Source organism: Primulina eburnea, chromosome 13, assembly GCF_022965805.1.
Source record: "Primulina eburnea isolate SZY01 chromosome 13, ASM2296580v1, whole genome shotgun sequence".
Classification (NCBI taxonomy): domain Eukaryota; kingdom Viridiplantae; phylum Streptophyta; class Magnoliopsida; order Lamiales; family Gesneriaceae; genus Primulina; species Primulina eburnea.
Window position 1 is genome coordinate 25,926,608 of NC_133113.1, and position 12,431 is coordinate 25,939,038.

The window sequence follows — 12,431 nt, forward strand, 5'->3', positions numbered from 1 at the left end:
AGGAGAGTGCAACTACCTAATTTAGTGAAAGAGTTCCAAAACAGGCAACTACCGAAAATGAATCAGTGTAAATTTTGTTATTCAAAATTTTCACCTTACATCATAATAACTTGTTTTGTACCCTTGTCACATTACTGATATCTGATCGTCAATCGTGATTTTGATGAAGGCAGAATAATTGATTGTTTGATTAATTAAACTTATAGTTTTCTAAAACAATGATTAATAAATTTCTAATTAGTCAAATCATCCCACGAGCATTCGATAATGTTCTAGCATCTTATGGATAGATAATAACTTATATAATTCTATAAAATCTTTTCAAAATTTGATAATATAAAATGAGATATTTGACAAAGAAGAAACTCTTAGTTCTAGAAGGATTTATGTACAATTGGGAGATAATCAATATGTATATTCAAAATATAATAGACACATAGCACAACACAATCAAGAAAAACCAAGATTGTCAAGATTCTCTTCCCTTTACACCAAGATTTTGACCAGCCTTATTCTAGGATAAAAACCCAAGGCCGAGATTTCACTTTCCACCAGCCAAGCCACTATCGTCCAGCTGACCCGCCGTCAGACCGCCACTGCTCCTGTTGTTGGTTACTATTGATTCCGATGATTGAGTCTTAAAGCTAAAATTTGTATCTTTCAATCGTGGGAATAATAAGATGATTGAATAACAATGTACGATCACTTCCTACACACATTGGATAGTTGGAGCCAAACATTATACTCTTAAAGCATACGATAGTGAAGTCAAGTTTTGAATATCAAAAACAAAATGTTTACATTCCCACCGCATCTTAGATACGAGAAAACAATACTCCAACACCCAGACCATATGGTTTCTTTACATCTAATTTGCAATGTGAAAATTGCAGCATTCAATCATATGAAAGCTGGTGGAAAAATGAAGAATATTATAAAGTTTATTTAGAATATCATAGTTTAGTCTACGAATGATTTATTGTAATTTACTTTATTAATTTTTCTATTGTAGATACAAGTGTTTTTGGGCCGACAATCCTACCTTTTTTTGAAGAAAAATAACCACAACATTAACTCATAATGTCTTCAATAATAATTTCGATAAGCCAACAAAGAATGTATCCATTGATCCATTCTATATTCGAAGATGACATAATAGCTTTTCAAGCTAGGAGATTAGTCACTCTATTTGTAGTTCGTCTCATGTGTTGAAGGGAAATGAAGGTGTCTGCATCCATAAGAGCTTGGATCTCTAATGCAAGCATACCATTCAGTCCCAAATCTTCAACATGTTCATAAATCCAAACTTTTTCATTCAGGCGAGCGAGCGATCGATCTATATCATATCTAATGCATTTAATTATGCATTTTTCTTGGAGTCGAGTACTTAATATTTATATTTATCATAGAAATAAATCGAGACATAAGGGCACCCACATTGATTGGTTTGGGTGTTAATAACACCCATTAATTTTCGCCCACCAATGTGGGCGCAAGAATTAATAATCTTGGCTGATATGGCAGCCAAGAAATTCATCAGAATGAACGGCATTATTTCGAAATTTGCGACGGCTTTTCGTAAACCATCGCAACTTTGCGACGGTTTTTCGTAAACCGTCGCAAAGTGAAAAGCGTATGTTTTTTTTAAAAAAAGGTCGCTATTTGCGACGGTTTTTTAACACCCGTCGCTATGTGCGACGGTTTTTCAAAAACCGTCGCTAATTATCACCAACGGCTATTTTCAAACGGCAAAATTATGCACCAACGGCTACATTCGAAATTACTCACTATATATACTAATCAATTTCTACAAATTCATCCCACAACATTTATCTTTTCATATTTTTAAGCCAAATGGGTGACAATAGTCAGAACTCACAAAATCGACCTCGATTTGTTTCTTCTACACAATATCCACCACAATTTCCAAATTGGCCGTTTGTTTCAAATTTCCAAGGTTATGAAAATCCTTCGAATCATCCAAATTACACCTCCCGAGCTCCGTATCCACCGCCTACACCTGAATATTGGCAAAGTATAGGCAACCCAGATTTCATGCCGCCTTATTTTTATGGATTATATAATCCACAATCCACCAATATGCCAATCGAAAACGAGCCGCCAACTCCTACGTTTGTCCCAGAGACTCAGTTGTCCGACCGTGAAACACGAGTTGATCTCGAAAATGTGCAAAATGCTGATGTAGATGTTGAGGGTACGAAGAAGCGAATAATATGGAAAAGGAGGAAGACGAGCTACTAGCGAGATCGTATGTCACAATGAGTGATGACCCAGTCATCGGCAATGATCAAAAGGGGAATGATTTCTGGAGACGTGTTGCGGACTACTACAATGAAAATCCTCCCGCTGGTTCATCTCGGAGAGCTTTAAACGTGATTCGATCTCATTGGCACAATACCGTCCAAAAAAAGGTAAATCGCTTCAACGCAAATTATAATAGTGTTTACAATACTTATCGAAGCGGCCATAGTGATGAAGACATATTGCGGTTTGCATATGAAAAATATTGTGATGAAAATAATGGAGTTGCATTTAATCTGGAGCATGTGTGGAGAATCATGAAAACACGTCCACTGTTCACTCCACAGTCCGATGATCACTTGGTTGGTACAAAGAAAGCGAGAATCTCAGAGTCGGGGGCTAGCAACACCTCATCGAACAAAGATGCGAGTATTGATTTAGATATAAATGAAGAAGAGATTCATCCAATTGGTCAAAAAGCCGCAAAAAGAAAAAGGTAAAAACAAAGCAAAATCATCGATGGAGGATTTGACAACCAGATACGACAGTTTGTTCGAAAGTTTTACTCAGTATACAGACATAAAGAAGAACGAATCTGAATGGAAACAAAAAGAACTTGCAATATAGGAGATGAAAGCAAAAGCGGCTTTGAACAAATCTGAAGCTAAAAAGAGCAAATATTTGCTTAAGGAATACGAAATCCTTTCGAAAGACACTTTACAAATGACGCCGGAGCAGCTTATAGTTCATGAACATCTGTGTGACCAAATTAGAGAGAAATGGAATATGTAATTTTCGATTGATTTAATTCTCTTTTCAATCATCGTAATTCGTTTTCTTTGTATTTTGTGTTTTTTTTAAAGAGATTGTGTTGAATAATATTTTAAATAAAAGAGTCCAATTTTTTTTTCATTTCTTAATAATATTTTAATGAATATTGGAATTAAGTTATTTTTAAAATAATAATACTATTTATTTTTAGTAATATTTGTTGTAAAATTTTAAAAATATTAGAAAGATATTGAAATATTAAAAAAAAAATGAGTAAGTGGACAGTAGGACCCATAAATAATGAAACTTGAAATTAAATGAATGTGGGTGCGTGTTAATAATGGGGAAGTGTTAATGTAATGAATATGTGGCTCGTGGACCCCATCATTTTTGATGAGATGGAGAGTTATTAACATGGATTAATTCCGACGGATGCGGATGCCCTAGGGCACCCACATTGGTTGGTTAATGGGTGTTAATAACACCCATTAATTTTCGCCCACCAATGTGGGCGCAAGAATTAATAATCTTGGCTGACATGGCAGCCAAGAAATTCATCAGAATGAACGGCGTTATTTCGAATTTTGCGACGGCTTTTCGTAAACCATCGCAACTTTGCGACGGTTTTTCGTAAACCGTCGCAAAGTGAAAAGCGTTTGTTTTTTTAAAAAAAAAGGTCTCTATTTGCGACGGTTTTTTAACACCCGTCGCTATGTGCGACGGTTTTTCAAAAACCGTCGCTAATTATCACCAACGGTTATTTTCAAACGGCAAAATTATGCACCAACGGCTATATTCGAAATTACTCACTATATATACTAATCAATTTCTACAAATTCATCCCACAACATTTGTCTTTTCATATTTTTAAGCCAAATGGGTGACAATAGTCAGAACTCACAAAATCGACCTCGATTTGTTTCTTCTACACAATATCCACCACAATTTCCAAATTGGCCGTTTGTTTCAAATTTCCAAGGTTATGAAAATCCTTCGAATCATCAAATTACACCTCCCGAGCTCCGTATCCACCGCCTACACCTGAATATTGGCAAAGTATAGGCAACCCAGATTTCATGCCGCCTTATTTTTATGGATTATATAATCCACAATCCACCAATATGCCAATCGAAAACGAGCCGCCAACTCCTACGTTTGTCCCAGAGACTCAGTTGTCCGACCGTGAAACACGAGTTGATCTCGAAAATGTGCAAAATGCTGATGTAGATGTTGAGGGTACGAAGAAGCGAATAATATGGAAAAAGGAGGAAGACGAGCTACTAGCGAGATCGTATGTCACAATGAGTGATGACCCAGTAATCGGCAATGATCAAAAGGGGAATGATTTCTGGAGACGTGTTGCGGACTACTACAATGACAATCGTCCCGCTGGTTCATCTCGGAGAGCTTTAAACGTGATTCGATCTCATTGGCACAATACCGTCCAAAAAAAGGTAAATCGCTTCAACGCAAATTATAATAGTGTTTACAATACTTATCGAAGCGGCCATAGTGATGAAGACATATTGCGGTTTGCATATGAAAAATATCGTGATGAAAATAATGGAGTTGCATTTAATCTGGAGCATGTGTGGAGAATCATGAAAACACGTCCACTGTTCACTCCACAGTCCGATGATCACTTGGTTGGTACAAAGAAAGCGAGAATCTCAGAGTCGGGGGCTAGCAACACCTCATCGAACAAATATGCGAGTATTGATTTAGATATAAATGAAGAAGAGATTCGTCCAATTGGTCAAAAAGCCGCAAAAAGAAAAAGGTAAAAACAAAGCAAAATCATCGATGGAGGATTTGACAACCAGATACGACAGTTTGTTCGAAAGTTTTACTCAGTATACAGACATAAAGAAGAATGAATCTGAATGGAAACAAAAAGAACTTGCAATAGAGGAGATGAAAGCAAAAGCGGCTTTGAACAAATCTGAAGCTAAAAAGAGCAAATATTTGCTTAAGAAATACGAAATCCTTTCGAAAGACACTTCACAAATGACGCCGGAGCAGCTTATAGTTCATGAACATCTGTGTGACCAAATTAGAGAGAAATGGAATATGTAATTTTCGATTGATGTAATTCTCTTTTCAATTATCGTAATTCGTTTTCTTTGTATTTTGTGTTTTTTTAAAGAGATTGTGTTGTATAATATTTTAAATAAAAGAGTCCAACTTTTTTTTTATTTCTTAATAATATTTTAATGAATATTGGAATTAAGTTATTTTTAAAATAATAATACTATTTATTTTTAGTAATATTTGTTGTAAAATTTTAAAAATATTAGAAAGATATTGAAATAAAAAAATAAAAAAAAAAATGAGTAAGTGGACAGTGGGACCCATAAATAATGAAAGTTGAAATTAAATAAATGTGGGTGCGTGTTAATAATGGGGAATTGTTAATGTAATGAATATGTGGCTCGTGGACCCCATCATTTTTGATGAGATGGAAAGTTATTAACATGGATTAATTCCGACGGATGCAGATGGATTCATTCATAACAACCTTGGCAAAAAAAGAAGAGAACCAGAACCTAATCGTATATTTTGCAGAAGAACATGTGAAATAAAGTTCTCGAGCAATGAGGACGTAAATTTATACATTGGCTATGTTTGGTAGCCATGATAAGGGAATGATTATTAAATAATCATTCCTTATCTTGTGTTTGGTTCGTTTTTTATTTAGTTTTCAAGCCCTTGATTATGATTGAAAGCCCTCACTAATCAAGTTATTTGTGTGATTAAATATCACTCTTCAAAGGTGTGATAATGTGTAATTCTTGAATAGTGATCATGATAAGATTGTATATTGACCATAATACCCTTGAATTGTCTTGTTCAATATAATATGAAAATTAAATTAGTGAAAATTTAATAATTAATATAATATTTAAATTTTTATTATATTTTTAATAAATTAATTTCATATATTTTTTTATTTTCAATTATTTTAAAAAAACAATAATATTTTAATTATCACTAAAATTTAAAAAATTAATTTCATATATTTTTTTTATTTTCAATTATTTTAAAAAAACAATAATATTTTAATTATCACTAAAATTTATGTTACAATAAAATTAATATTTAAAATATTATTACTATTTTAATTATTAAAGTAAATGTATATTTACAAATTTATTTCTAATAAATATATTTAAATTAATTTTAATATATCCAATTATTTTAAGAATATATATTTAATTAGCATTTGGGCATTTTGGTCATTACAATAAAATTTACAAAATTAATCTATCATTTTAAAATCATACCAAATATCATGTTATTTATCTCACCATACTATTAATCCATATATCTCATTTTTTAATAACTCTAATTGTTAGTCATTTACTTATCCTATCACACGTATCAAACAGAGCCTGACGGGATTGTTTAAATCAGTACCAAAAGATAAATTAATTATTTATATACAAAGAATTTTGTAATTCTATCATTTTTCCTGATTAGTACTATTAAGAGAATGTGCATTAGTTTCTTGATTTACTTAAATTTTATTATTAAGTGCGTTGATCCCTAAGATAAAAAAAAATCAGTCGATGGTAGATATTCGAGATTGAGTTAAACTTCAAGTCCAAAAAAGATATGAATTTAGTTTGGATTTGGTTGATTTTTAATGCTATGTTTGGAAATAAAATGAAATTTCTATTTAGTAATTGGATTTAAACATTTATGTATTTAAAATGATCGGGCAAGAACGTGTCAAATCTTAAAGAAAATATATGATTATCAGTGATTTGCTCAATAAGCATATTATAATGCCCGAGATTTTGATTCTATTAAATTGAGATTATTGAATTTAAATAGATATAATTATAGACGGGCTATTACGAGACCAGATTGGCCAAAACTTATGAAGGGTGCAAGTTTTAGACATAACTGTTGGCGCCCGAGCGGTAGGAAATGACCGCCTGAGCGCCAGTGTTTAACAAGAAAAGTGCTCGGACAGAAAGTATGGCGCCCGAGCGCCAGTGGATATCAAATGTAAGTCTCGGACAGAGGGTTCCGCGCTCGAGCGGTAATGATCGACCGCCCGAGCGCCGCTTAAGAATTGTGAAAAGAATCCACGTTTCTTTTACATGCAACTTAGGATATATATACGTTTGTTTCCTTCAGAATAAACAAGAAAGAATAGAGAAAAGGTTCCTGTATATGTGTTGAAAATCCTTACGCCTTTTGTGAGAAATCCGTCCGTCCGAATTGTAATCTGACTTCAGTACTGCAATCTTATCAACGTAGGCTACAACTTGACGTAAGTTTTGCTACGTTTTGACATGCTTTGAAATTATGTCATTGTCATAATTGAATAGGATTCATATATGTTATTGATATGTTAGACATCGTAGAATCGAAGTCAGATTGAGAAACGGACTGATTATGGAATTTTTATGAATTTTTAGGGTATATTGATTTATACCAGACATATTTGAATCGGGACTGGATTATAGATCATATTGGATATTGGTTATGGATTGTAACTGTTATCTGGTGATGTTGTATTGACGGGGATATTGAGATTGTACCGTTATACCGTTGATTTTGAATTAAATCCAGATTGATCAGAGTTGTATCGATTTGAATAGCATATTGATATGAGATTATTTGATATTGTTATTGCCAGATAGACTTTGAGTTCATGACTTCGACTGAGCCGGAAACCGACAAAAGAAAGGTATAATTCAATGTGTATTGGGAGATCGACTTGAGTCGGTTTAGACTTGAGTTTCCCTAAATCACATACTTTATTTTATTGCATTGATATTTGCATGTATTTGATTGATATACTTGTTTTCTTGATATATAGATAGCAGGTATTCGATTACTTGTTCTCTTGATATATAGACAACATGTATTAGTCGAGTAATCTTATGACAGAAGTGCCTAATAGTGGTGGGATCGCCACAGGCACATTGCACAATGTCATGAGATAGTGTATTGGCGGTAGTGCCATAGTCTGTCACCGGATAATTGGCTATCGATGTGGATAGAATTATAGCTCCTTCTATTACTGGTGATCGGTACTGTATCAATGTGGATAGAATTATAACTTCTTCTATTACTGTTGATCGATGTCATATCGATGTGGATAGAATCAGAGTTTCTTCTATTACTGGTGATCGATACTATACCGATGTGGATAGAAACAGAGCTTCTTCTATTACTGGTGATCGATACTATATTGACGTGGATAGAACTGAAGTCTTTTCTATTACTGTTGGTTGATATGGAATGCCAATGTCTGGAAACCGGGATCTCTAGGCTAGGACTGAGTCTAGTATGAGTCGTGGAGTCACGAACATTGTCGACAGTTTGATATTGATTATGTTTCAGCTTTTTATATATATTGCTGTTATCTGTCCATGCTTTTATGTTTATCATATGATTGCATGTTTCGTTGATTTATACTGGGATTATATTCTCACCGTAATTATCCGGCTGTTGTCTTGTCTGTATGTGTACATGACAACAGGTGGGACAAGTTCAGGGTTGAGGAGATGAAGAGAGATCGTGATTAGAGTGGAGATTCCGGACTTGGATTAGAGATAGGGTTGGACCCTTGATATTAGCTGTTAAACCTTAGTTGAATAAATGTATGTGGTACATGATTTGTACTTTTATGTACTGAGATGTATATATGTTTTATGTCACTACGTTCCGCATTATTTTTAAAAAAAAATTTAGACGCTGTTTATTATACTTGATTAATTAGTCCCAATGACAAATAAGAACATGATTAGCGTCCGGGTCACCACACATATGGACCATGTTTCGTTTTATTATGAGAACTAGTGATTTTAAATTTTTTAAAAACATAAAAAGATGTTGTATCAAAATCCAAATTTTAGACCCACGATAAAATCCCGACGAATATTTGACTGGAAGCTTTAAAGGCTCATTAGATTGATTTGGTCGATTGAAGAAGTTAAAACTATGTCCGCGCACTTGAGGAAGGAGCCATGATCTATGATCAATGATCATAGAAGATGTTTCAAACCACCTAGAGGAATGCGAATAAAAACAAGCATATTGATCGGAAATAAAGAAAATAAACTCATCAATCAACAAATCAAGCAAAAATGATATGCATGATTTCTTCAATTTTAGTTCGCTAATTTCTAGTTTTTATCTAGTGTTTATTTAGTCTTAGCTTATATTTCTTCAGATTTTTTCAATTCTAGTTATAAAAATGTTGAATCAATTCATGATAATAGTATTAAATTTTTTGTTGTTCACAAGTTTTAGCGTCCGGGTCACCACACATATGGACCATGTTTCGTTTTATGATGAGATCTAGTGATTTTAAATTTTTTAAAAACATAAAAAGATGTTGTATCAAAATCCAAATTTTAGACCCACGATAAAATCCCGACGAATATTTGACTGGAAGCTTTAAAGGCTCATTAGATTGATTTGGTCGATTGAAGAAGTTAAAACTATGTCCGCGCACTTGAGGAAGGAGCCATGATCTATGATCAATGATCATAGAAGATGTTTCAAACCACCTAGAGGAATGCGAATAAAAACAAGCATATTGATCGGAAATAAAGAAAATAAACTCATCAATCAACAAATCAAGCAAAAATGATATGCATGATTTCTTCAATTTTAGTTCGCTAATTTCTAGTTTTTATCTAGTGTTTATTTAGTCTTAGCTTATATTTCTTCAGATTTTTTCAATTCTAGTTATAAAAATGTTGAATCAATTCATGATAATAGTATTAAATTTTTTGTTGTTCACAAGTTTTACTTCAATCATCTGATTCAGTTTTCTAGTTTTTGGCAGTTTATCGAGAGGATTATAACTAAGGATCGAATTGAGATCCACATCATTTGATCCTATTAAGTCGGATTTCACATACTTTACACAATTTCGTTTCTGTCACGTTTGCAAATTTTTGTGACAAACAAGTTGGCATGCCCAGTAGGACCATGCTGACAAGGAAGCTAGGAAACACTGAGAAAGTTGTAAAAATGTGCAAAATTTAGTAGATTTATGAACCATAGGAAATGAATACACTTGGTGGATATTTGGAATTGTGGACTTAAGATGTCTATAAAGCTTTCAATCGCTGAGAGAAATGAATGGATTACCCAACCACTGGGTAAAGGTCTACATGTATGATGAGATGAGATTGAATCTACTGCAGGATCAATCTGAGAGATTTTGAAAAAGTTCAAAAACATTTAGCGAAAGATGGGAATATGTATATTGTGAGCCAAAAATTTCTCGTGATTCTCATGATGTCAATGGAGAGGTACATGCAATGAACTCAAAGAGGCGAAATAATGCCTTGGCCATCAAAAGATGAAAAGAAATACCTTATGAGTCTGAAAGCAAGTGATCAATGGATCATTGCCAAGGATCGGAAAGATCTCAAGCAGGTGAAGTTCGTCACTTGGTTGTATCACCAGTTTTTTTTCCAGTACTCTACCACACCTGAGGGAAGATAAAATAGTAACAAAAAGCCAAAACGAGTTGTGTAGTGGACGAAAATTGCTTGTAATGCATACATAAAAGGTTACCAATAATTTTCTGAGTTAAGAGCTGATAAGGATCTTACTAGTCAATGAGTGTCCACAAAGAACACAAGAGAGCATGCCCGAGGGACTTAGTTTATCCCCACATCCCCTAGATCAACACAATCATTCAGTGATAAGAAGAAATAAATTTGTGAATGTGACAGACTCTGATTAATGAAAAAATGATGAAAAAAAGTGAGCACATAAATATAGATCCAAAATTTAGACCCAAGATAAAAGCCCAATAAATATTTGGCTCGAACTTTAAAGTCTTATTAGGTTTATTTGTGATGCGATTCTTCAAACACGAAAAGAAAACGCGCCCAAAATCCGAGTCACGCCCTCGATTCGATGGAATAAAGAAACGGTTGTGTTTTTCCGATCTTTGAATCAAGTAATTTGATAGGTGTGATAATCGCCTCTAGATCACGCGGTCTAGCAACAATTAATCAACGAGAGAAACAATCGCGTTTCAAGAGAATCTCCAAAGAACCCGCCCTTGGCAACCCTCGTGAAAATCGATCGACAAACGCCACAAAAGATAAATCTTTTGATAAGTTTGATTTGATACAACGCAAAAGTTATAACGAAACTTAAGCTTGTGTTGAGATAATTCTCAAAGGAATTTTCATAAACTCAATAATGAACAAAAGTTTAATTGTTTACATGGTAGTCTAGCTTATATATAGGCAACAAACCCTACCTATGAAAAATTGCATATTTAAATATATCAAATCTACTTTCCAAAATAATTAAAACTCTAACCAAAATAATTAAAACTCTAATTTAAGAAAAATATTCTCTCCAATTCGTAAAGGACACGGACCCCGTGTAGGCCTCCGGGTGAGGGTCCGTGTAGGCTCTGTAAATCTCAATCTCGAATGTATGAGACACGGACCCCGTGTACAGGTCCGTGTGCAGGTCCGTCCAGACTCGGTCAGCTTCTACTTGATTGTGATGCAACCCGAACCCTTCGAGCCTTGTTTCCAAGCTTTCATTGGTTGGATGAAGGGCAACATTCAACATGTTCAAGCGTCCTCTCGGGGTTGGTTCTTGAAACGCATAGTGGCTGGCTAGATTCATATCATAGTTGGTTGGAGAAGTTAGCCCTGCCTTCTTTTCCTTTGAGAAAGTTGAGCCACGATCTACGACTAATGATCGTGGAAGATGTGCCAAACTACCTTGAGGAATCATAACAAAAGCTGGCATAATGATATAAATATGGAGACACAACACATCAATCAAAAACTCAAGCAAATATGCTCTGGATAATTTCTTAAATTTTTAGTTCGCTAATTTATAGTTTTTATCTAGTGTTCCTTCAGTTTTAGCTTATATTCTTTCGTTTTTCAATTCTAGTTATAAAAATGATGAATCAATTCATGATGACAATATTAAATTTGTTTTTGTTCATGAGTTTTTCTTCAATTCTCTTATTCAGTTTCCTAGTTTTTGGTACCAAGGGAATTATGACTAACGATTGAATCAGGATCTACATAATTTGATCGTAGAAGTCAGATTTAACACATTTGGTACAATTTCGTGTCTGACAGGGCCCCAAATTTTCGTGATGAACAAATGCATTTTGACGTGATTGTATAATCTCTTTCTAGTAGTGTGGAGGCGAGGTCACCATTTTTTTCAATTTTTTTTAAATTTTTGATCACCTAATCTATGAGAAGGGAGACTCGAACTTGAGTCTACCAGAGGAACCGAATGTGAGACCAGTTGAGAATTTCTTTTAAGAACATGGTCACTTAACTCTACTTCATACCAAATTTTTCATTCTTTTCTTTCCAAATTTTAAATTCAATTTTTTGGGATGTGTGATTTCATTTTCTTCTTAT

The 12,431-nt window shown here is 33.9% G+C and overlaps 2 protein-coding genes across 2 annotated transcripts; both read left to right on the forward strand.

The window, feature by feature from the left end:
- The first annotated feature begins 2,279 nt into the window (after positions 1-2,279).
- LOC140810397 (glutathione S-transferase T3-like) lies at positions 2,280-2,762 on the forward strand. Its single transcript, XM_073168263.1, has one exon. It carries the CDS (start codon positions 2,280-2,282, stop codon positions 2,760-2,762), a length of 483 nt encoding a protein of 160 aa, XP_073024364.1.
- Positions 2,763-4,154: 1,392 nt separating this feature from the next.
- LOC140810399 (glutathione S-transferase T3-like) lies at positions 4,155-4,817 on the forward strand. The gene has a single exon (XM_073168265.1). The coding sequence runs from the start codon at positions 4,155-4,157 to the stop codon at positions 4,815-4,817; it is 663 nt and encodes a 220-aa protein (XP_073024366.1).
- The last annotated feature ends 7,614 nt before the right edge of the window (positions 4,818-12,431 follow it).

Coding starts and splice junctions, on each gene's coding strand:
- LOC140810397 (XM_073168263.1), top strand. CDS start 2,280: ATGAGTGATGACCCAGTCATCGGCAATGATCAAAAGGGGAATGATTTC.
- LOC140810399 (XM_073168265.1), top strand. CDS start 4,155: ATGCCAATCGAAAACGAGCCGCCAACTCCTACGTTTGTCCCAGAGACT.